The sequence below is a fragment of the Miniopterus schreibersii genome, assembly GCF_964146895.1.
Source record: "Miniopterus schreibersii genome assembly, chromosome: 7".
Taxonomy (NCBI): Eukaryota; Metazoa; Chordata; class Mammalia; order Chiroptera; family Miniopteridae; genus Miniopterus; species Miniopterus schreibersii.
In genome coordinates, this window is record NC_138108.1 from 36,838,479 (window position 1) to 36,865,576 (window position 27,098).

Genomic DNA, 27,098 nt, shown 5'->3' on the forward strand with positions numbered 1-27,098 from the left:
ATGTTTTTATCTCATAGTCCCCAGTGGGATTTCAGGTGGTTTGGAAAATATTGAAAGAGCGTCGACTTCTTTTTTCCACTTATTGGCGGATTAGAAAGGTAAACACGGAGGGTTCTGTACACTCTGGCAAAAAAATGAATGGATTGAAGCCAATGCAAGGTCCCAGAGACTCTGTGATGCGGCACCTCTTAGTAGGCACTGTTGCTCAGTGTAGTTACCACTCTTAGAAATTTTTGTGTGTTTGTTTAGTCATGGAATTATTTATCTTTGAGCATTCTTTTCTTTATCAGAAAAACTTGGGGTGATTGTAAGCCACGTAGCACTTTAGAAATGTACTTAACATATGGAAAAGTACCTGTGCTCCCCAATGAAAATTTATAGTATTTATATAACCCAGGACAGTGGTGATGAATTTCTATAAAAGTATACCATTAAATTCTATGGTGGCTTTAAGGGTTTGAAACTGACGTGACTACTTGAGACATTCCCAAAGATATGGCCTTAATTTAATTGTTTTATCTTGTCACAGGGACATACTTGTTCTGAGATTAGCAAAATCTCATTATTAATCTTTTGATTTATAGAAGTAAATATTGAAAACAAAATTAATATAATATAGCTGCAAAGCAAGGCAAACGACAAATTTTGAGTGCTTTCTAGTTCTCTGGCAGCATTATGGTGAAAGAGACAGAGACAGACAAAAAGATGAAACAGATAGGCATACACACATAAAGAGATAAAAAGAGACAGAGACAGGTGAATTGCCATAGACGTGAGAGACATAAGAGAGATGAGAGGCAGAAAAGACAAACAGGTGAGAGGGAGGGAGACTAGTGAGACATGTATAGGACAGAGGCAGAGAAAGGGAGTATTAGAGAAAAAAAGACACCGACATAAGTCAATCAAAGTTTGCAAATAGAGAGTGTCCAGTTTTGGAACTTTGTGGGGGTTTTTGCATTTTCTTTAAGTGGAAACATGCTTTGTCAAATTAAATACATTGAACACCAGGTACTTTTTTATGAATTGTTTACTTTCCATTTTTGTCCTTTAAAACAAAAGGAACTTAAAAGGCTGTTTGAAGTTCAGAAGAGACCAAGAGTGAAAATAAATGTTTGTCTAAAAGAAAGTGTTTCCATTCCTTTGTTGCCTTATAGAGCAAATCATTGAAAAGGAAAGTGATGGGTACTATGATTACATTCTCTACTTTTCATGTGGCTCCTTATTAAAATAGCATTTTCTCTGACTTTTGGAGATCACTGGGTGAGTGAGGAGTCATTTGGGAAGCCAAAAAGAAATTCCACAGAAGAAAAACTGGTACAAAGTCTGTATAATGGTACAAGAATAAACATGATACACAGGGACAGGGGCAATTATTTAAGATGAATCACTTCCAATGCAGAAAATTCTTGGGCATTCCTCAGAGGGCTGATCTGATGCTGTTTTGCATGTCACTGGTGCCCCAGAAGCCCATGCATGACTGAAGCAAGTAGCATCCATTTCCAGGATGTCTGGACAATGGCAGAATTCCAGGAAGGCAGGCCAGGGACTGGCCATTCATTTCAATACCCACGAAAGACGCTTTGGAGTGCAAGCATCCCCTGGGTCACAGGACACTCCGTGTCTCAGGATAAGGGTGATATCACGTTGTCTCCCAGTTGCCCAGGCCCTTGGTTTGAAGGAGTTGTATGTTCTGCTTAACTAGATTGTTCCTGCTCATATAGTTTTTGCTCTGCAATCTTTCGTTCTATACAGATGTCTGCCACACACTCAAAAGAGAAGAGAGAAGGAAATTATTTTAGGAGTGAGATATTAGGAAATTCCAAATAAGGTTTTGGTGCTAATTCTAGTCCAGTCTACAAAATTAAGCCAAACTGACCACTCTCCCTTCTCTCTCCAAATCCCCCTCACCTTTTTCCCCATTCTAACCCCACTATTTCCCTGTCACTCACAATCTCTGCTCACCCCATCCCTGACTTGGCTAGCTTGGCCATCTCACACCAGATTTCCAGGGATGCAGTGGTGGCTCTCATGCTGCTTGCACAGAAGCCTGGGGAGTTGCCTCTCCTGCTTCTGGGTGAGTGAAAATGGTCTCTTGGCTGATGGAGGACCCAGAGTGGCATCTTCTGTGATGGTCACCGTGACTATAATCCTCCACTAGAATTTTTTTCTGAATACTCTATAGTGTATTATAATTGTGGTGGCCATGGCATATGCATACAAAAAGAAAAAAAAGGGGGGGTTACAATACAATTTTTACCATTTTTATTTTAACCAAATTTACCATTTCTGTTTATTCCCATTTTCTAATAGAAGCCTATTACTTTTTAAAAACAAACACACACAAAAAAAATGGGCAACAGCTTTTGAATAGCTATGAAATGTTTGGTTAATATTTAAGTGAGGCAAATCTCTTTTCTCCACAAAGGTGGGAGTAAAGAGCACTGGTAGAACAAATATTAACTCTGTTTCTTTAAATTGAGCAAGCTTCTGGGGGGAAATATCTTTTTTAAAGGACCATTAAGTAAACCACTGTTCCTTATTTTTTTCCTTTTGGTTCCTAAATGCAAATAGCATAGACACTGAATGGGAGAGCTGAAATTCTCTGAAACTAGGGGGAAAAAGATTTTATGTCCTGGAGCTAGAATTTATAGCCACAGCCTGGTGCGCTGACATCCTGAGTTGCTGAATGCGGCCCCTACAGCAAAGCCCTTTGTGTGAGCTGCAGAGGCCTAAAGTTAGCTAGAGGCCTCAGAGGCCCTACAGCTTTGATCTCCAATGGAAGGTCAGTTGTCATTGCTTTTTTTAAAAAAAAAAATGTGTCTTTGCAGATAGCATTTTGCTTGCAGTTTTGATAGTACCTCAGTGTAAAAACCACCAACAGAAATGTGCCTCCTACTATGAGACTATTTGAGTTAGTTTTATTGATCTACACAGTACGGTTAAAAGCATAGCGTTAATGGGGTTTGTTCTCTTTTTTCCCATTGGGAATATTAGCAGAATTATTTAAAATGAGGTGTTGCAATCAATCTTCAGCCATTCTTTAAAAAGGAAAGAAATGTTGGCTCTTGACCACTCAGGCTTTTCTCTTTCATTTAATTTCTTCCATCAGTGATATTACTAAAACGTTGAAATTAAAATCTCATTTGAAAATGAATACTTCTAAATTTCAGTCAAAATACAAAGAGAAAACAGACCAAACACCAGTCTACTTAATTTTTTTAAAAAGATAATATATGATTCTTGCACGTCTTTAATTACACAGGCTTAAATAGTCCAACAGTGTCCCTGAGCAAGAAGTTCTGGGTTTCATTCCACCATCATGTTGTGGTGGAAATAAGGTTCTTCCACAGAGTTACGAGAAAAGCATTTTCATAGGGGCATGAGGTGTAGTGATAAGATTGATTGGAGTAAGAACAAAGGGCCGACCCCAAGTGCCCAGTGACTCATCTACGACCAGAAGGTTCAGCTCCATCTCCCTGAAGAAGTCCAGTCCCTGGGCGACAGGCCCGCACTTACCCTCACCAAGCCCAGGAGGACCAGGGCCCAGAGATGCAGAACTCTGTGTCTCATTTTCCCACCTGCGCGTCCCCACCAAGGCTGCACTTGGACCCATGCTTGGACCCACACAGCTGCTACCAAGAGACAGCGCCCCAACCAGCCTCTGTTAAGCTTTGATTATATGTCCTTGGGTTTGGGAAGGGGTAAGCTTCCTTCCAAACTAACCCATCTCTTTCCTGGCTTTTCGCAGGCTTCTGCTGGGGCTTCCCCCAACCACTCCTTTTTCTGGATCTCTAGGGTTTTGTGTCCCTTATCCGATCTGACCCCTTTTCCAGGCTAGACTCTGCCCCTTCATGTAGCCATTTGGGGACCTACTGCACCTGCCTGAGTTTCCCCTCGTCTGGTTTCCACTGGGCATGCATTGCTGCCCCCGTACCATCTTGGTTTCTACTGGGCATGTGCCCAGCAGAGGACTTTCCCCTTTATTGTTTATCCCTCCCCCCATAGTCTGGGTGAGCGGACCAGATATCCCCCAGGGAAATCGGGGAGCTGGTCCTTCCTCCCTATACAGGGCGGGGGGCGGTGAGGGGATGTTGTTAATCCCCGTGGTTGGATTTGGCTAGCCCCTGGGGTGTCTGGAAGCTCTACCTTCTTAGTTAATCTGGTTTAATGTCTGATTCCTTTTGCTCTCTTTATTAATACTAACTAGCTACCTACGCTAACAATCAGACAGGTACTGAACTGGGTTAAGTTCTCCCAATCACAGTTTTCTCATATAAAATGAAGGGTAGATTCCTAAATTATATTTACCTCTAAAATTTTACGAAGCATAATTCCTCTAGAAATAGTCAGTGGTTTGAGAAATATAGTTGTTGTTTTTCCTAAGAAAGCCTGTATTTTTAGGAAGGTTTCTAAAAAAAAAAAAAAGTTCTAGTTCTGTGCTGCCCTTAGGTGCCCGGCATGCTGTAAGGGGAGAGCAGACAGTTCTCTGTGTGGAATAGAAAGAGGCTTCAGACCTCAGCAGAGTGTCTTGATGCCACAGACAGGAGTCACTGGCAAATGTAGCTCAGCACCATCTCCCTGGGTCTTTTTGCCAGAAAATTTTGTCAGGCTGCTGTGACCTCCCAATCCCTTCTTGACCTCAGACAATTTTAGTAAATCCCTGTCTGGAGATAATTTTGGCTTCTTTAAAGGCTTAGTAATTTAGGAACTAAGCACATGACATTCCCTTTTGATAAGTCAGGTATATTAAAAACAATTTCAAAAAACTTGACAAAGCATTTGTCAGAACGTTGTTTTTTTCTTTTTTGATGTTCCAAATTTCTTGCAGTGGAAAAACTATAACAAAGCAAAATATTTTGAATTCTCCTCAAAAGAAGACAATTGGATCTGAAGATTTTTTTTAAAACCAGTTATCTTCTTAAATTGTGAAATTCTCAGATTTTTCAATATATCTTTAAAAAATGATTGCAACGGATTATGTCAGATGTTTAACCAAACTATATTTGGTACTGTATAGTAAATAAATCTTACCCTTTTTTTTTTTTTCAAGATTTAAATATAAGAAACTCAGTGCATGGGCAAAGTAATCAGATACAAATGAATCACCACTTGGCTATCTGTATTCTACTGCCAGCATCTGAAAAGCTATCCATTGCATCTTAGGGAAAGATTCATCATTTTGTGTAAAAGCTGGCATACTACTAAACCCAAAAGACATTGTGGCTTAAAATCTATCATGATGTGGTTTCACTGCTGTTTTTACATATAGCACTTCATTTTCGCTTATAAACTTCAGTGTGGTTCTCAGAAGGATTTATTCTTAAATGCAACATTCTGCCAGGATGCTGCTGTTAGAGCTCTTTGGAGGGAATCCTGACTCACCCCAAGGGAGAGTCAGGCACAAAACTGCCAATTGTTAAGATTTTGTAGATTCAGAGTTCTAGATACATACATTTTTCTTTTTGGCATCACTGAATTCTATATCAGTCTCTTCTCTCCACTTCTGAAATTCAGCAAGGAAGCATCAGCCTTAAAGAGAACTTTTATTTTCTCACAAATCATTTTGAGTAAAATCAAGCTGGCAGTGGAAAAATGAACTCAGAAAATATATTTGTCCTAAAAATATACAAACTTGACAGTATTTGGAGATGTTCTTCTTATTGGGGAACTTTGCCTATATTTGTCAAAATTGTTTACTAAAATTAATAGCATTGAATACATTACTTTTAAGAAATTTCTTTTGGGGTATAACATACACAAGAATGCATGTTGAATAAATGTACACAAACATACATACCTGGGCAACTGGCACTAACATCAAGTAGAAGAACATTTCCAGCACTATAGAAGCCCCTCGCACGCTCCCTTCCAGTCACTCCACCCCACCCCATCTCAGCCTTCCTGCGAGGACAGCCACAGTCCTTACAGCATAGATTCATTTTGCCTGGTTTTGTGCTTTCTATAAATGGTAACATACAGTTCTTTTTCTCAGTGTTACATTTGCATGGTCTGTTATGCAGGGTGTGGCAAAAAATAGGTTTATAGTTGTAAATGCACAAAACGGAGTTTATTCTTGTATTATTATTTATTAATTATTGAATTTCCCATACAAATAACTGTAAAACTACTTTTGCCCCAACCTGTATGTCATTCTTCTCATTGATATATTTCATTAGGTGGGTGTTTTATTGTGTGAAGATGCCAATTTTTATTTTATTTTATTTTTTACTGTTGATGGGTAAATTGGCTAATTTCCAGTTTGGGGCTATTATAAATAGTATTGCTATCAACATTCTAGTATATATCATTTCTGTTAGGTATATACTTAGAAGTGAAGTTGTTCAGTCAAGTTATGTATATACTCAGTTTTAGTAGACATTGCTAAATCATTTTTTAAAGTTGTAACAATTTATACTTTAAGAGTTCTTATCAGCATTTGATAAAATGTCTTCATTGTTACCATTCTAGTGGTATATAATGATATCTCACTGTAGTTTTAACTCCTATAGTCCTAATGACTTAGGAAGTCAAACATATTTTTAAATGTTTACAGGACATTTTAGTATCTACTCTTGGGAAATATCCATTCAAGCCTTTTGCCCAGTTTTCCTACTATATTACCATTTTCTTACTGATTTGTAGGCGTTCTTTTTGCTAGATTCAAGCCCTTTGTATTTACAGTGAATATCAGCTCCCACTCTGAGGATGACCTTTCCGTTCCCTTGGTAGTATTTTATTCTTCCATTCTTATTCTTAATAATACAGTATGTTTACTACTTTTTTATTAGCACCTTTTGTTTTCTGTTTAAGAAATCTTTGCTTGCTCCAAAGTCACAAAGATGTTCTGCTTTTGTCTTTATTCAGAAACCCTAAGAATACCTGAGTGCCTTAAAAAAGGTTTTTAACTGTAACACATTCCATTTTTCTATGCTTTTTGCTGATGCAGTTTCCTCAGCCGTTCTCCCCTCTCAAACTATCATTCTTCAGCACAGAGGAGAGAGCTCGTCTACAGAAACATTTTTGAACCCAACTCCTAACCAGATGTAATTTCTTTCTCTCTTGAAGCCCCTTAACATTTTGTTGATAACATATGACTCGTGACATGCCCTGCCTTTTATAACTATTCATGGATTTAACTATTTATGCTCCTGGGGAGCTACAGTAACAAGCTTATCGAGCACTTGCTGTGTCAGGCACAGGGTTGAGCACTTTCACAGAAACATCCCAGTTAGTTCTACCAACCCTATGATGTAGATATGCTACGTGCCCCAATTTTTAGAAAAGCAAATGGAGGTATAAAGAAGTAAGTCACCTGTCCAAGGCCACACCACAACAAAGCGGTGAACCTGGCAGTCGTCAGCTTTCTCTGAATCGGGGAGGATGCCATAGCGTCATGGTTGGCCCGGGAGCTCTGTGAAGATAAAGAGGACTGGTTCATGCGCAAGAAATTGAGGGTAGACGTCATGTTTGCCTAGACATCCACGGTGTCCGTTAGTGTATGAAAAGCTCAGAGATGTCTTGCAGAAAAGAACCATTTTAAACTTTGTTGAAGCCAGTATTTCCTATATATATTTGGTGACAGAGTCTTTCACATATTCACAAATAGAACCTACTTTATGGAGTGATAGCATGAATTTACAGTCAGATGGTCAGGAGTGTGGACTTGGGCCCTACCACATACTAGGCGATCTTAATTTCTCTGAGCCTCACCTTCCTCATCTGTAAAATGGGGATAATAATGTAAATCTTATATAGCTGTATTATAATTGAATAATAGAAGGGGCACAGATCACTTCGCACAGCACCTGGCGTAGAGAGTACCTCATTAAATAGTAGTAGTTGTTATTATTTTCTTATCTTCTCTTAGTAAGTAAAATAAATTCTGGCTAAATTCGTAATCCCTGTAGCTGTCAGCACTGTGCCCTGTACTGTTGGTGCCCTATGAGTAGTCATTGAATTAAATAACACTGTTATGGGGGGGAGATTATTTTTAGATAAATATATTCTAGAATATGTCTTATAGAGCAGTAAAAATTTTACATATTTTAGTTATTTTAGTATCAGGTAGTATGGTAAGGTCAAACAAAAGTTGCAACTAATTCCCAGCTGGAGAAGAGATGCGTTTTAAGACCAGCTATTTTGAGCCAGAACTCGCCCATGTGCCCAGCTACTTTTCCCTCGTGATTGGTCAGCAAGGTGTTTAAAATTACTTAAATTAGTGTAAGTGCAGACCCCAGTTATCTCATGACCAGTCAGCAAGGCGTTAACTCCCTTAGTCTGGTGATAAAGTATTCCTATGTGCTGGAGAATGTATCTATTTAAACAAAGTGTTTTCAGATGTGCAATTTGGTGACCGTAGCATTGTGGTGCAGAGCAGAATTAAGTAGTCAAATGGCCTGAGTTTGAATCCTGGCTCTTGCACATACAAGCGGGATGAAGTTGGGCTTAGCCACTTTGTGCTTCAGTTTTTCATCTGTAAAATGGGGCTAGTAATAGTGCCTTGTTTGATGGGTTATTGTGAATATATGTGTATATATATGTATATGTACCTTCTATAGTGAGTATATATGGATATCCCTACAAGTATCTACATACCTATATGTGTGTATGCACGTATAGAGCTATGTAACATGTTTAGGGTAGTATATATGTACACATATGTAAAATGCTTAGGGAAGTGCTGGCACATAGTATACACTACACAAGCGTTGTTATTATTATTGTGTGGCCTTCTCAGAAACAAAACCCTTTATCAGTCACAGCCCTTGTCCACACAGCCCCCTCCTACTGGCCATGTTTGATGGTCTCTTGGTGAATTTTTTTTCCTCCCATGGCAGACTAATAAAAGAATGTAAATAATGAGAGAAGGGGTGAAGGAGATGCTGGGTGGTGACTGTCCTGGGAAGAGGGAAGGTTACTCAGTAGAAAGGGCAACAAAGCTGGGAAAGCAATAAAAAGAGAAAACTGAGTTTGGTAGAAAATCTGAAATGCCACTCATTTAATTTCTTTAAAGAAATCTTTGAGGGTTCTATAATTGACATTGTCTCTGATATATACTCATAATATGTTAGATTTTTTTAATTTCAGAACTCACTGAAGCAGACATATAATAATGGTATACATAGTTTAACTCATTCTACAAATGCTTCCCCCTCTACAAAATCACCCTTTCTGTGATTTTGCATACTCTCCTTTCTAAGAACAAGGTGTTTTGTTTGTTTGTGTTATGGTACATAAAGAAGAGCCACTAGGAATCCTCAAAGCTATAACCTAAATAGACCTTCAAGATTGTATTTCTAAAGGTCAGAGAATAAGGGAATAATTTCAGGTGTCACCTTGTCCTCAAATGAGGTTTTATTGTGATGGATTATCACATAATCCATTGACATAATAATGCACCTATTATGTCACAGAGGCAGTTGGCTGAAATAATAGTTTTCTTTATGATCATAGTGATGAACTGTCTTTCACATATTAAAGGTTTCATAGCTAAAGATGACTATAACTTGGATTTTACCATCAAAATAACATATATGGGAAAGAGTTAATTTCATTCTTATGAGAGACAATATGGGCATGTGTAATTTTCACAGAGAGAGTGGTGACTGTTAGATCTTTGGGGTGTTCATGCTTGTGTGTTGTATTTAATTTTCATACTAATCTAAAAACCTTATTGTCAAATAAGGTGGAACCCTATTATGACTTGATTCAGTATGAGACATGTATATCTATATACCTATCTATAGATAGATAGATAGATAGATAGATAGATAGATAGATGATAGATAGATAGATAGATAGATAGATAGATGATAGATAGATGATAGATAGATAGATGATAGATAGATAGATGATAGATAGATAGATAGATAGATAGATAGATAGATAGATAGATAGATGATAGATAGATGATAGATAGATAGATGATAGATAGATAGATGATAGATAGATAGATAGATAGATAGATAGATAGATAGATAGATAGATAGATAGATGATAGATAGATGATAGATAGATAGATGATAGATAGATAGATGATAGATAGATAGATGATAGATAGATAGATAGATAGATAGATAGATAGATAGATAGATAGATAGATAGATAGATGATAGATAGATGATAGATAGATAGGATTATATCCTATGCTTTCAAACAGAGAGGAGGTGTCTCATATAATATTGCCAAATAGTTTAAACAACAAAGGTTGGTCCTGTTCCATGAGAACAGCAACGTAAGGGTACATTATACCACCCTTTGTGTTAAAATACATGTTCATTACATTTTCAGCTTTTTTTTGCCCTCAGTAAGTTTTGAGCTTTAGAGAAATTAAGCATTTTCTTGCAGGGTGCAATGCATTTTGGCCAAATTTCTGCTTGTATTTCCCAATGACTTTTGGGTATCCCGAGGAGAAGAGAAATGCTTCCCAGCAGTAGCTGCAGCAGCAAAATCTGGAATAAGGTGACAGAGGGTTCAAAAACTGTGCAAAAAAAAAAAAAAGCACTTTATTCCCATTCATTTCCCATTTGCTAAAACTTCCTTTGAAGCAATCAACCTTGGTGAAGCAATATTAAAAAGCAGGTTTTAAAAGTGAAAACAGCAAGGTTGAGGTGAGGGAATTGATGAAAGCCTAGTTTATATTTATTCAGAAGTACTTTAAAACAATCTGTGTTTAACATGGCAAATTGTCTGTCATTAAAATGCTAATGAAATGGTAAGCAGCTGCTAAGTTTTTTATGCTAATGAATGGTGGCAGTTTAGTAACTCTCAAGCCTTGTCTTTATTAGCATAGAGATTTGATTGGGTAAGGGGATCGTTGTGCATTCTGACCTTTGTTGATGGAGCAATCTGTTTGTCAAGTTCCATGTTTCATTCTGTTTGATTTTAGTTTGTTAGTACAAAGTGACTCTTGCCAGGCTCTGGGGGGCCATGTATTACCTAGTTGTTATCAGAGCGACCATCGTGGGTTTAGCATTTTCTTTTCTTTGGGGGAGCCACCGTGGCAAAATAATTATACATTTGTTCATCAGGCAGCTTTAAATAGAATGATTCTGTAAAATGTTTTACTTTAGACTTTTAACAATTATAACAATTGTAAATTGTAAAAGGCTGTTGATCTAATATAATAAATCTGTTTTTCAACTTAGCTAAGATTTCACAGCAAAGCTTTTAAAATAAATATTTTAATAAGTGACTCTGCAACATTTGACATATTGATATAATACATCATCTTGGATCTACCAGCTCTGAAGTTAGCAATGAATGTAATGTTACCTACTTAGAAGAAGAGGTATAATTAAATACAGGGTGCTTATGTGAATGCCAGGCTGAGATCAGAGTACTTACTTTGGCATCAGAAAACAACCATTGCTGTTTGATCTATACTTTTGGCTATTCTCTTTTTGCTGATTTTACTCTATATTTTCTAAAGGATGGGACTGACCTGAAGACTTGGCATAACAGATAAGTGCTTCAGATGCCTTTCTCCTTTTTTCTGTTTTTAGGATCAGTGTAAATAAGGTATGACAGTTTATTAAACACCATTGCCAATAATGTTCTGGAATGATTTAAAATATGATGCAGAGTTCACTGATGAAATTCATTACCAAAAATATCATTGAGATAGGTATTTTTATTATTCTGGGACACTGTATAAGGAAAATGGTGGAAATATTAATAGGAGCATTTTCCCATACTGTTTATTTCTCTTTGAAGTCAGAAGGGGATTATATGCATAAAATAATTTGTGGTGCTATGTAGGCATGCCAGGAGAAATTGGGATCCTCATACACTGCTGGTGGTAATGTGAAATAGTTCAGCGGTTTTGGAAAACAGTCTGGAAGCTCTCAAAAGGTTAAATCATATTATTACCGCGTGATTTAACAATCCCCAATTCCACTCTTAGTTATATACCTAGAGAAGTAAAAACATATGTACATATGAAAACTTAGAAACAAGTGTTCATAGCAACATTATTAATAATAGTCAAGAAGTGGAAACAACCCAACTCCAAATGCCCATCAACTTATGGATAAGTAAGCAAAAAGTGGTACGTCTACAGTGGAATATTAGTCAGCCTTAAAAAGGAATGAAATTCTGATGCATGTGACAACATGGAAGAACTTTGAACACATTATGCCAAGTGAAAGAAGACAGTCACACAAGACTTCATATCGTATAATGTCATTTAAATCTAATGCCCAGAATAGACAAATCTCTAGAGACAGAAAGTAGACTAGTGGATGCCCAGGAACTGGGGAAGTTACAGGGAGGAAATGAGGAGAGACTGCTCATGGCTATGGAGTTTCTTTTAGGGATTGTGAAATGTTCTAAAATTGTGGTGATAGTTGCACAATTCTGTGACTATGCTAAAAACCATTGAATTGTACACTTTAAGTGGTTGAATTGTCTGGTATGTGAATTATATCTCAATAAAACTGTTATATTTAAAAGGGGGGCATGGCAGAGCCTGTCTCGCAGAGCACCACCCTCACCAACCGTTGTTACTTGCCTGCTATGTGGAGGCCACAGGCTAAAGAAGAATGCTGGCTCCTGGAGAAAAGAGCTTTAAATCTCCTACTCATGGCCTAGGCCAGATATCTAAAGAGATGACAGCTAATATAATTATTAAAAGGGATAGTTGCTAAAATAATACAAGGCTCATTAGAAATAAAGGTCGAAGATAAAGTTTTGAGTTCCTGTCCCCACTCCTCCTTGTCCCCCAGGACCCTGCACCGACCCAGGTTGCAATAAGCCTTTTAAGATTCACAATCTGTCTCAACCACCCATTTCCCACATAGTAAAGGCCAACTTTCAGTTTGTATTTTTAGAGAACAAATTATTTCTGTCATAACTTTCTTGGGAGCAGACGGTAACTCTAAGAGCCCACGATCCCTTCCCCTTGTGATAGACCCTGTAATTATCTCCGATTTGCCTCCTGGTCATCCAGTAACTGGACAGTAAAGAGCATCTGGCTTCCGAGGCTCCCGCCCGCTTCTGCGACACTTCTGGCTAGGCCGGGGCAATGGATAGACCACAGGAGGAGCAGGGTCGGGGTGCCGTGTAGCCCAGCCCTCGGCCAGCAGGGTCGGGGTGCCGTGTAGCCCAGCGGACACGGAGCAGCTTGGCCCCTGCCGGAGGGAAGCTTCTGCACCACTGTCCTAGACAGTGAGCGAGACGACCAATTTGAACTGGATTGTCCCCTCCTGGGCCATTGGCTTACTTCCTGAGGAGCTCTCTGGCTTGCAGGTTGCAGCTCAGCAGTCTTGTTTTTGCATCACAGGTTGGGGAAGGAGATGACGTGAGCAAGAGACTGAGTTAATTTTGTTTCGCTCTCGGCAGGCAGTACCTGCCACACCGCCGCCCTGCCTGCCCTGGTGCGCACGCCTGCGCTGATGATGCAGCCTCCGCTGGACGTCAAACCGTTTATGTCGTTCCCAGTGGACAGCAGCTCTGCTGTGGGACTCTTTCCAAATTTTAACACAGTGAGTAAACGCGTTTCTGTTTCATGCCCTCCTCCGTTTCTTTCGTGAGTAGGCCATTGGTGGAGCCTGTTCCTAAAGTGGATCATTTTAGACCATATATTGATTATACTGCTCAGCTGTGTTACGGAAGGTAATGCGTCACCCGTGGGAGTTAGTCCAAACAAGGGCCAGCATATTTATTTTGCAACAATTTCCACAGGTAACTTTTCATTGTTGCTTTGAGCAATTTTGATAGACTTTTCAGTGGCTTGAGAGCCATACTGTTTTGGGATGCCATTCATATGCTCAAAACAATTTAGAGAGATAAGCCACATTGATTTTTCCCAACTACCCAAGTAAAAAACTGTATGCTTTATCGCCCTGGGTACATTTTTATTTGAGAGATATTTTAGATAAACACTCTTTTGCAAACAGAATTTTCATTTGGAGTCTATTGTAGAGTATGTGAACCTGACTCTATTAGTAAAAAGAAAAAACTCATTTAAATCTAGTTGTCTGTATAACACCTTGACATCCCCTTTAAAATATGCGATAAATATTAGTGAATTACCTGTTATTACCAATGTTCTTCATTCAGGCCAGCTGACCTTCAATCTGAATAAAAGATATTTTGCAGGTTAGCCAAGTAGAGAGCATGACATCTTTCAACAATAGAATACAGCATAAAATCAGTTCATAGCCAGATTCTAAACTTATAGTAAGAGAAAACGTTAAAAAGAGTTTAGGTGCTTGCATGAATTATGTCTGCTTAGTCAATAAGTACAGTCAGTTGGGGCAAGATGGTCAACATAAAGGATACAGCCTTATAGAAGCTGCCATAATCAAGAAAAAAATTACATTATCAGCACCACCAGACAGTGAGCATCTGAAGTACTGCCAAATGTTTCCTTTTGCAAACTTATCTTTTGTATGAAATGAAAACAGCAAGAGGCTTCTTTCTCAAGGGCTGTAAATAAAATCTGCTGACAGGCCTTCTGTTGTGGCTGAGCATTGGTAAGGCAATTAGAGGTTAGGGGCTCAGCCAACTTTAAAAAGCACTGGCCTTGACTTACCGGGTAAATAACTGAGTATTTTTTCTTCTTTCGGTTTTTCAGGGACAAGTCAGACAGTACTTTTAAAAGAGCATTAAAGGGTGAGCATCATTTCTAGTGCAGGTGAACAGCTCAGTAAGACAAACCACGCCTGCCCGTGGTCACATTGCTCCATCAGAAGTGACCGACCCAAAGATTGCGCCGTTTCAGGGAACTTGAACTCAAGCGTGCCTGTTGTAGCCTCTGTGGAAACACAGGGGGTATATTCCCAACATCACTGAATTCAGTTACATACTTCCTAAAACATTTAGCTGGTATTTGTATTTTGATTAATGTGCGTTTGGAAGACAGCGTTTGTAGCTATAGCACAAGTCCAGTTGCTGTCAGGAGGCAGCATTGATGATGTGGGCAGGCATAAATGGCTCCTACTGTGGGTCACCTCTGTATTTTTTTTAACACAAGTAATACATAGATACTTGTTTCAAAGATTCAAATAAAACATTAACATTCAAAGAGCAAAATGTGAAATTCACCATTCCCTACCCCTGCAAACAAACTTACTCCCTTTGCTGGAGGAAAGTGCTCTTCAGCAGCTGGTGGGCATCCTTCCAGCCCCCTTCTGGAAATAGGTTATGTACATACCTGAAAGGAATACAATCACAGTTGTCTTTTTACAATTGTGATCAGATTAACACTGTTCTCTAAGTCACTTTTTTTCAGTTATCAAAGTGCCTTGCATATACCTCTCTGTCCTTAAGGACTGTAAAACAAAAATGGAAAGAATATTTTCATAAAGGGTTTTTTAACATAAAAATAGAGTGTCACAGTGGCTTATAATGTTGTTTAAGGCTTACACATGAACTAACTTGCCTTTTTGTTTGTTTCTGTATTATTATACATAGCAATTAACCTTGTGATGCATTTGACAATATGCAAAGAATAATTCTATTAATAGAAGTTATTTTTTTTCCTTCTTGGAAGAAAATAAACTTGTAATTTTCAAATGAAAGTACTTCTTGGTTAAGATGAAGAACAGCAAAAATCTACATTAAATAATCATTTTTTTTCTATATATTATATCAAAGGCATTTATTGATACTACTTTAAAAATTAAGTCATTGCAGTAGGACCCTCTATCATCTAGTAACAAAATGAATTCCTAGGATCATTGGAGGGTTTCCTATAATTTTTTTTCACTAAGCTACAGTTTTAATTACTCTACCCCTTTTCCTATAGGTTTTTCCATTCTAGTGTTTAACTCTACCCAATAGATTTCCTAAGGTAATTACATAAAAATCATTGTCAACATTTTCCTAGAAAACTATTTACATCACTAATAATAATTACACTAGATTATTATATATTTGTGATGTTTTATATCCTTCAAAGGACCCAGACTGGAGAACATTTGAGTAGACCATGATTGTTATCTCTATTGTCTCGAGGAGGAAAGAGAGTTAGTAAAGGAAGAACTGAGACTTGAATTTTAGAATCTTCTAACTTTGAAGCTCATATCCCAGCTCTTACATGTCATTAGCTCTTTCAGTCCATGTCACCTCCCACCTCATTCATTGTGAACAAAGCTCAATCAGAAATCTTTTGTGCTCTTTTCTGGAAACATGGTAGACAATTTTCAGCAGACTTTTTCAATAAGTAAAAGGAGGAAAGGATTTTTTTCCCATCACCATTTATCCCCCTTATACCCGCTTTTTTGAATGCATAATATGGACCTCTTTACAAACAAAATCTATGAAGCAGAATATATTTTAAAAACAGTTACAGTTTCTTGTTAGCAAATTTTACAAGTATACTCTACTCAGTAATCCACTTGTTCTTTGAAAACCGAGGTGAATGCTACTTTAATTACTTTATTTTTAGTCAAGGATAATATTAGTAAATATAAGAAATATTTTTAACTCATAGTTATTATCAGTAAAAGGAAAACAGTGTACTTTGCGAACATAGCTAAAAGTTTTAGAAATTCAAATTTTGCTATTTCCTTTTTTAAATTTTACTAAAGTTATTGGGGTGACATTGGTTAATAGGGCCACCACATATTTGGCCCCCTTTTTCCTTTACTACTCCCCACCCCCTTTCCTCTGGCAACCCCCATAGTGTTGTCTGTGTCTATGAGTTTCAGGTTTATATCCCACATACCAGTGAAATCATATAGCTATTAGCTTTTTCTGTCTGACTTATTTCTCTTAGCATAATATTCTCAAGGTCTATCCATGTCGTCGCAAATGGCAGTATTTCATCTTTTCTTACAGCTGAGTAGGACTCTATAGTATATAGGTACTATATCTTTTTTATCCAGGCTTCTATGGAAGGACACTTTGATTGTCTCCATGTCATGGCCACCATAAATATGAAGCAAATAATTTTTGACAAAGGAGCAAAAAACACATGGAGAAAAGAAAGGCCTTAATAAACGGTGCTGGGAAACTGGGAAGCCACTGCAAAAGGATGGAACTAGGTTACAGCTTGTCCCTATGTACAAAAATTAATTCAGTATGTATCAGAGGCCTAAATATAAGATCTGAAACTATAAATTACATGGATAAAAACATAGGAACTAAACTTTTGAACCTTCCGAGTAGAGAACATTTTATGAACTTGACCTCAAAGGGAGGTAAAGGCAAAAATAAATGAATGGGACTATATCAAACTAAAAAGCTTCTGCCCAGCAAAAGCAACTGACAATAAGGCAAAAAGGCAACCAACCAATTGGGAGATGATATTTGCAAAAAACAGCTCCCACAAAAGGGTTGATAACCAAAATATATAAAGAACTCATACAACTCAACACCAGATAAACAATCCAATTAAAAACTGGGCAGAGGACCTAAATGGACACCTCTCCCACGAAGACATACAAATACAAAGGACCAACAAATCTATGAAAAGATACTCAACTTCACTAGCTGTTAGGAAAATTCAAATCAAAGCCACAATAAGATACCACCTCATACCTGTTAGAGTGGCTGTTACCAACAAGATAGGTAGTAACTAGTGTTAGAGAGGCTGTGGAGAAAAGGGAGCCCTCATTCGCTGCTGGTGGGATGTAAACTGGCACAGCCACTATGGAAAACAGTCTGGAGGCTCCTCAAAAAATTAAGAATAGAGTTACCATATGACCCAGCAACCCCTCTTCTGGATATCTACCTGAAAGACTCAAAAGCATTTATTTGCAAAGATATATGCACCCCTATGTTCACTGCAGCATTATTCATGGTGCTAGTTTCTTTATGTGTACCCTCAGATTACCACCATTATTGTAGTTGTTCCACCATAGTCTAATTACCTGGTTATCTATCTTCCTCACCAGAATGTCAGGCCCTTGAGGACAGGAGCTATATCTCATTTATCTTTGTATACTTGGTGTCTGGCCCAAGTGCTTAATAACACTTTTTTTTTTTTAAGGAAGAAAGAGAGAAAGAGAAAAAAAGACAAAGGAAAGGCCCCCAGTTCCTTCATTTTAAATATTCCTGCTTCCCCCTCCAGCAAAGGGAATGCCAGCATTTCTGCACCCCTTCTAAGTATGAGGTGATAAGCCCAGATGTTTACTTTTATTTTTATTTTCCTGAAAACTGTCATTCTTTCAACATTAAAAATTTTTAATTAAAATAAATAAATAAAATAAAGGCAATGATTAGTTACACACTTTTCCCCAGCTATAGTTCTGGCTTTCTCTGTATGGATATTGTGGAAACTTTGCAAGTATCTACTAAATTCCTCTCCTAAGCCCCAGTTTTAAGAGCATTTAGTTAGAAAACAAAGTTGTTAGTTACTGAATTTTATTGAGAGCATATGCACTAAAGAGTTCTGGGTTTTGGAAAAAAGATAAACAAAATTACCCTAGGGCCTAAGAAACTTGTAAGAAATAGAATAAATAGACTAGAAAAAGCAAGACAATAAAACCCAAGACATATGGGCAAAATGAAAATAGTTACTGAATTATTATAGTGTTCAATAAAAAATGAATTTTTTTTGTATGCTAGTAGAGATATTTTCATTATTTTATTATTCACTTTAAATGCTAAATGCTCCATGGTCATCCTCTAGTTATTGTCCATTAGGGTTTGGCAGCTTCCAAAATATATGCACCTGTTTCTCCTGTTAGAATTTACCATCTCCTTCACTGTGGATCCACTTTTTATCTTTGTTCAACCAGGATAACACTTGGCGTTTAACACTTGGTGTTTAACAACTGAGATAACACTTGACATTAAGTTCTCCTTACGAAGATGTGTCTTCAGCGCTGGCCGGTGTGGCCCAGTTGGCTGAGCATCGGCCACCCACCGAAAGGTTGCCATTTCCATCCCTGGTCGGGACACGCCTGGGCTTTGGGTCCCAGTCCCGGTGGGGCGCTTGTGGGAGGCAGCCGAGCGGTGTTGCTCTCCTACATCAGTGTTTCTCTCCAGCCCTTCCCCTCTCTCTAAAATCAGTAAAACATATCCTGGGGGGGGGGGGGGGGAGACACTTCTTCAGAATTGAAATAAATTGTATCCTTACCTCAGTGGATAGTACGAATTTGCCATAATAAAATAGGTGCAGTGGACTGAAGGTTTGCATCTTCCTCTCCAGTTTCCCTAAGCCCTAACATCCAGCAAAGGTAATTGGAGAGGTGATTAAGGTCGGATGAGTGAGAAGGGCGGGGCCCTCATAATGGGAGCAGCGCCCTTCTAAGAAGGGATCCCAGAGAGCTTTCCCTCGTCCCACCGTGTGAGGCACAGGGAGCACTGGCCGTTTGCAAGCCAGCAAGAGAGTACTCACCAGAACATGACCATGCTACAGCCCTGATCTTGGACTTCTAGTCTCCAGAGCTATGATAAAATAAATTTCTGTTGTGTAAGCCACCCAGTCTATGGTACTTTGTCATGGCAACCCAAGCAGATTAAGACACATACCCAATGTATATATTGCATGTGATTATAAGTAGGTCAGGTTTCTTTTAAACAGCCATGTATTGGGTACATGCAGAGCTGTATCTGTTGGACTCCCCAGAGCTATAGCTATAATCAAGAGCTGCCTGGAGACCAGAGTCACCTGTCAGTGTCTCTGCAGATTGGCAGGTGTTTTCCATGATTATTTATTTTGAATGTTTTTGTCGGCTCTGTCATGTTTTTGCAGTTGCTCCAGGAAAGTACAAGTACAATGGAGGTCACTGCTGCTTTATTGCAAGAGTCAACAATCGTATTTTTGTGGAAAATAATCTGATTTTTACTGCCTACCTTGAAATTATATTTTTTCTGATGCATGAACAAATATGTGGAACAGAGTAAATATTATTTCTAAAGGATAAAGTCCCAAATTGCTCTGTGATTCTCTGAATCATTCGTGACAGGCTGTGAAATGACCTGTATGCTTACCATTTATTGTATCATGCCAGAGTCTTTGAAATTCTGGGTCATTCCCAGTATGGCAATATCAACAAATTTTTAGATTTTTTCTTTCTTGTAATTGAATTAATAATATATTTAACCAGAAGATCTAAAATAAAGAACTTGGGAGTCAAGATCACACTTTGCTATTAATTCATGCCATGCTTCCTATAAAGCTTTCTTGTAGAGAAACCTGAGGTAAGCCAGAACATTTAACTTTTTTACCTGTCTTTAATGCCTTTATCTACTTAATAAATTCCGTATTTAAATACTTGGATACATATTTTTCTTTAATTTGAGTTTTTCCTTTAGTTTGATTTAAGTAAAATACTTTACCTCTGCTAATGCAACCCAAATGTGAATTTTTGCTATTGAGTCTTCTTTTTTACTCTAGTAATGCTTTTCTGTCACTAAAAAGTTACATATTCCATGTTTCCTAGGATACTAGTATGTCCAGCTATTTGAAATGACACATTTATCCCAGTCATATAAAAAAGAGAATATGGTCGAATTTTTACTTTTAGGATATGCTTAAAATATATTGAAGGGTAATATTATTTTATATGTTCTAAAGAAATGTATAATATTAAAATATACCAAGTTGAAATTTTCCGTAGTTACTCAAATTTACTGGAAAAGGGAAGAGGAGAATGGCCTATTATAGCGTTTAGATAAGTCAACAGCAATACTCCCCAGATCATTAGAAAAAAATGTGGTTATAGGAAATCTTTGAAATGTGGTACAAAACTAATGAAGATTTTGTATACATATTTGAGCATAGATTCCTGCCTAGAAGTTTTTACATCCCTATTTAATGTGACAGAGCAAAAAATTATGTAAACGTGTCCACTAAGAGGGAAAAAATACTACATCTGCACTATTATCTCCCTCTCCCCTTGAAACCACAAACAAACGTGTCCTTTTTAAGTTTAATTCATGCCCCCTGCCTTATTCAAGAGTCTCAAGATTTATCTACTAAAGACTTTGTATTCATACCTTCCTTTTCTCTGCTGACTCTTGAAACCCTTTTAGAAAATGCCGATATTATTTCTGTGTTTTGTATGTATATATTCACGTCTGTTTATATAATGTGTGGTCATATATATTTTCTCTCCCTTATTAAATTTTTGTTCAGGGCACCTAGGAACAGGCATTCATTCATAACCACTCACTGAATGTGTACATGTGCCAGTCATTGTGCTAAGGAGGAGTTATAGCAAATAAGACAGAAGTTGCTCACTGTCTGATGGAAATTACTTCCTTCTCTTGTATAATTCATCACAACATAGTAGAGGATTCTGCTCATAGAGCATAATAGTCAATTCAGTTGATTAAAGCTGCCAAGAAACATCAGATTAAGACCTTGGTGGGTCTTTATGGGGTAAGGGAGCACAGGTTTCAGGAGCCCGAGAAAAGAGGCATCTGGAGGCCCACCATGCCATGTCCTCTTGCATGCCCCTTCCATTATCCTAGTCTCAACCTCGCATGGCTCTGGGGCTTCATCTTTAGTGCTAGAGTTTCAAGGATTATGTGTACTTGGAGGGTACATCAGATTTTCTGGCAAGACAGGTCTTCAGTCTTGGTGCTGTCCCAGGTCAGCATTTTTCAAGAGTAGAGTCAACTTGGAAAAAGTGTCTATGTCAGGCCCTCTTCTTAAAAAAATAATAATAATAATAATAATCTTGTTCTTAACAAATTGTCAGTTAATATAAAAAAGACAGAACCAACAACAACCTTGTTCTTAGCGTCTCTCAGTGAACAAGCCTTTATGTGCCTGTGGTAAAGTAGGAGAGCTTAATGAATGTAAAAAGTGGCAAAATATTATTGTGTAAAACATTCCCTCCAGCCCAGAAAAAGTATTTCTAAGTTGGTTGCTCTATAAACGTTAATTGATGGTGGTGTTCCCTGAGATACTTTTATCAAAAGCGTGGGAATCCATCCAATAGCACAGACCATTTCTTTTCCTCCCTCTCTCCAGATTCTTCCATTCAAAATTAAGTCTCGAATCTCTCTTGGAAAGGGAAAAACATGTTTTGGAATATTCCAGTCCCTTTACTTTTATAGTTGCCGTTGAGGGTGCTAAAGATGAATTGAAGTGCTATTTAGCAATCTGTGAAGTTTCAACATCTTTGAGGAGCTCAGTAGGAATCTTGGAAAAATACTTTTTCACAGATTTAGCTGTCAATTTATGTTTTCTTACCCTCCTTTTCACGTCCTGATGCTTGAAATAAGATGAAAAGGCATAAATTATATAAACAATACCCAATTTTTATGGAATTCTAGTATCAGAAGGCTTTAGCATATTTTAAAGACTTCTACAGTTAGTTTTTTAGATACATCTACATATAAAACAGGTTACATGTGTCATTGTTGTACCCTTTTTTACAGTTCAGAAGATTGAAGAATATAATCTAATCTTCTAATTTCTTCCAGTAGACAGCTCTGCCGCTGAAAAGGAAAAAGCTAAATATTAGACAAGCAAGAGCTTATCTCCACCCTACCATATCCTAAATTTAAATGTGTGTATTACTCACAGGTTATTCATGTGAGACATATTTTTTTAAATACCCAATAAATCCTGGTGGCTCCTAAAGTCAGGTTGAAATTCTCTCCTTTGCAGTATATTCTATTTAGAAGATAGATTTTTTTTTTCTTGTCGATCTTATACTTGTTTTCCCTTGTTGTAAACAGTTTTTAGAGCCAAGATCTAAGTGATATAGTAGAACATATATCTGACCTCTTTTACAGGCAGAGGATTTACAAATAATTAGAAGTGTGCACAAAGTCTCCAACAATTAAAAACGTGTGTCTGGGTCTAATTTCTTTGTTTTCCTCATGTAGACACCAAACTTCCATAATATATAAAATAGTTCATTGTCATCATAATATAATCAAACCCACAAAATCTCTATTTCCCAAAATGAGCTGGGCTATTAGATGCTAAAATGATTCCTAATAGCCACTATCACATGTCATATACTTAAGTTTTAACTTTTGAATTACTTTCCTTCTAAAGGACTTGGTGACATTCGATATTTAGTCACTCATTCATCAGTTATATCCCACCTCCTCCCAAAAGCCACTTGGAGCATTAGCTCTCAGAGAAGTAACGCTGCTTGACTGGTTCCAAAGTAAGCTTCTAACAGTCCTACCTGACCTTGACTCGCCTTCATGCCACCTGGGGTAGCAGGCGCCAGGGTAAAGGGGAGGAGTGAGTAGATATGAGTCAAAAGACCCATATCTAGACTCATTTTCTTTGATCCTGAGAAAGCCCCCTTACTCCACTTTTCCTCATTTTGAAAGTAGGTGTGATAATACCTTCCTAATCTATACCATTACATCATTAAAATTTGAGTTATGTTTATGGAGAGTTGAGGGATATGACTGAATATTTAGAAAATTTCTGGAATTTAGTAAGAGCCTGGGGAAAAATCATAACTATGTAACATATCACCATACTATTTTTAATAATTTAAAATACCCATGAATATCAAATGAGATGTTTATGAAAGAACCCTTAAAACAGCAAAACCATTTCTTATAAATCACATTAAGATTTTTATGACTATTTTTATCTCTGATCTTTCTTAACCAACTACCTTAAATAAACCAAGTTATGTTTATCACTGGGGCTACTAGCTGGGTGTGTTAGAGCAATCCTGATTAAGGTAGATGCTAAGGATATACGTATGGCCAAGACCTGGTTCTTGAATTTAAGAAATTTACACTCAGTTTAAAGTAGCTATGCCTAGTACTAAGCAGGTGCTCAATTTATGTCAGTAGAATGAGACAATAGTAGGACGTACCTGACCATCAAAATCACCTGACCGCCTGAAAGCAATGAAGGGGAACTATAACTGAATTTGGAGCAGGACTGGGGGCAGGGTGCACTGGGTGGAGGCTGGGAATAACTGCAACTGGCTTGGTTGGATTACATTTTTCCTTGTTTACCTTCAACAATATTTAGACTTTAAAGACAGTGTATAAAAGTATTTTGAACATGAGAGCTGTGTACCTATAACACATTGTCAGTGAGTCCTAAGACATAATGACGTTTTCTGTTATATTTTTAAAGTATTGCTGACTTCCAAATATAGGACTGTTATTCTGAAATTGTGCATTAGTCAAATTGACATTAGTTAAAATGGCAATTTTAAAAAATACTTTAAACTTAGTCATAGTAGTCAACATATTGAATTCTCTTTCCTATAGTGATAATGAAAATGTATTCTAAAAATTCTTTGACTTTTTGACTGTTACAGATCTCCCCTCACCATTCCTCTCCCTTTTTTTTCCTTCTGAATTTAAATTGCCAATCATATTAGAAGTACTTAACCTGTGTGCCCTGAGCAGTGACATCTAACTGTAAGTTTGATACTTACTCAAAATAGATGAACAGTTTTATATTCTATTCCAAAATATTGTATAGATCTTAAGGGTATGTACATATGTATATGAACTACTTTGTTTTCAAAATACAAGTATTAGCCTAATTAAAACTTTAAAAATTATACCAGCCAAGATATTCATAGCTCCATAGCTATTAGGAACAGCAGAGAAATGTATCAGTCTTTAGACTTCTGTGCCTTTGTGTGAGGGGAATGGGGGAGATTTAAAACAGATTCATTTTTAAATCAGTTCCTTCACAAAAGAACCTTCTAGAAAGGCAGCCTGTAGCCCATAGCTCATCACTCCTTGTCTTGCAATCAGACCGTCCATTGTCTTCCGAGAGAGAGCGGCTGCCTTGCGGGCCCGGCCCCTTTGAAAGGTGAGTCTCTCCTGAAGAGGCTTTGGGCACCCAGATGTGGGGTTCTGAGGAACCATCATTTTGTTACAGAGCAAGACCAATATCAGAATTTCCTGGGGCTTGGTCATCATATCAGCAATTCATAGGCTCCTTTTTGCATCAGCCTCAAGGGTAATCACAAAAGATTATAGTCTCCATTTCAGCCTTCATATCACTGAAATATTCTCTGCCGAGAGCATGACTGATGTCCGGAGGCCGGCTTTTAACCCCAGCTTTGGAGGCCAGTCCCACTGCAGTGGTTTGATACCTGCCAACAATTGTTATTGTAATATTCTTGAGGCAGGAATTCGGTGATTCATGACTAATTATATGAAATCTTCTAAATTAAGATGGCATAACTTCTCATGTTGTTAGATATAGGTATTTGTCTCATTTTAGTAAAAGTGTGAGAGGTTGAGAAAGACAGGGGTGAGTAAAAATTTCAAATGAGTGTTGTGAAGACTTCGGTGTGGCAAGCATTCTGATAGGCTGAATTTCCGAAGGAAACGATAGAATAATTGAGAAACATGGCTGAAAATCTTCATCATGAATAGATTGATTATAAATACACATGACTTTTGTGTCATAACATTAAAACTATAAAAACGTTCATGAAAGTCACTGAGAGACTTTACGTTTCACGACAACTTGCTATGTGGTTCATGTAGGTCTCTCTCCGTTGCTTGATTGGGAAACCTTGATGCCATATCCATGGCCAAAATGCAACCAAAATATAAGCACACTTTTAACTTGACGATGTCACTTGCTGTATTCTTTTTTATCTTATATGTGTTACTCTATTCAGAACATAGAGATGCAGAGAGGACTTTATGTATATTTGAAATAAATTTTGTGGGTAAAGTTGTTTTACCCAAAAGTGACTCCAATTTTCTTACAAATTGATAAGAAAAGGAAGACAGTTCAGTTTAAACTACTTTGGGTTTGAACTATAGCCTCCTTGCAATCATATGAAAATGATTATAAATCAGATGGATAAAATGTAAAATGTCAAGATGTACCATTAACAGAGCCTTATTTAATAAAGCAATTATCACTGCAGAGAGCAAAGGAAGGCACTTTATTAATGCTCTTTATTTCACTTTACAAGTATGGTTTATTTTGCATAATACAAGTGTAGAGTTGAACCCAAAAAATAATTTTTTGCTGAGCAGAGTTAAATGTATACACATATACATTCAATAAAAAAGGCAATAGCGAGGTCAATAAATGACATCAAATATTCTTTATATCACCTGTCCACAAAACCATGAGGACCACTTTTCTAATTAAAGTCCTAAAATATTAAGTGTGACAAGCAGGCCTGCAAGAAGAAGGACAAGTAGAAACAATATGGGTATAGCAGTGACATCCTTGGATGGGAACTGGAGAGGGGGCTCAGATAAAATGCAAGATGCCCAGATAAAGTTGAATTTCAGATAAATAGCAAGTCATGGTATAAGAATATCCTATGCAATGTTTGGCATATATTTATACTATGCAAATCTGGAACCGTAGTAGGAGATCTGGGTTCTAGTCTTAGCCGAAGAGGCTCAAAAGCAAGTTATTAAAATACCCCAAATCTGTTCCCATTTTCAAGTGAGGAAGTTTTACTAAAGACATGCTGGTGGGTCTAGGGCCTGGCCTACCTGCTTTAACAAGAACTGTTTTCAGGGTTTCATTGTATTGAGTTTTTAGGTAGGATCCTGTTTGGGGTTAGGGTGGGGGGAAGGTTCTGGGACTCAAACTAAAACAAATAAAAAAGCAGTTCGAAAACGGAGATGATCTCTGACATTTTACCACTGTGCGATGAGAGTAGCATGGGGAGTAGAGCCCAAGATGCTTACGGTCGGAGCGCTGCAGATCCGTTGCCTTGCATGGAGCCTGGTCAGTCCTCAACTGTTAGGCCTCTTCTTAGTGCAAGAGTAAGAAATGTGTTGTCCTCCACTTGAGGGGGAAAATGCTTCATTTCTGCTTTGCTTTGCAGAATGAGAAATACATTCCAGCAGGCCCAGTTTCTGATTTTGAACTTCTTCCTGTCTGGTGGGGTTTTCTTTTCATCGAATACCTTTTAATTTGCGTCACGGACCTGTTTTTGCCTTAGCTTCAGGATATATCTGATTAGTTACTTGAACAGCCTCTCAAACTTAGCTTTGACAGAATGGTTTTGAAAGAATATCAGTTAATGCATTTGGCTGCTCAGAAAGTATATTGATTTTTAAATCAAGAAAGCTCATTACTTCCCTAGTCCCTTAGAAAGCCCTTTTAAAGTTTTTAGCCCGTTTACCAGAAAACAAGCACACATATTCTTACTTACTTAGGTTTGGAGACGTAGCACCGATAAATTTTTAAAATAACTTTTAAAACTAACTACATGCATAAGTATCAGCAAGTGATTTAGTTACTTGTATGCCTT

The 27,098-nt window shown here is 37.6% G+C and overlaps 1 protein-coding gene across 7 annotated transcripts in view; it reads left to right on the top strand.

The window, feature by feature from the left end:
* The window catches only part of ZNF385B (zinc finger protein 385B), a 306,355-nt gene that overhangs the window by 224,990 nt on the left and 54,267 nt on the right, over nt 1–27,098 (top strand). For 6 of the 7 annotated variants that reach the window (XM_081142157.1, XM_081142156.1, XM_081142158.1 and 3 more), the window contains one exon: nt 13,342–13,484. In XM_081142157.1, coding sequence (XP_080998283.1) covers nt 13,342–13,484 — 143 coding nt within the window. Of the gene's footprint in view, nt 1–13,341; nt 13,485–24,238; nt 24,265–27,098 lie in introns of those variants that run through there. The other variant, XM_081142162.1, reaches the window with a different exon arrangement.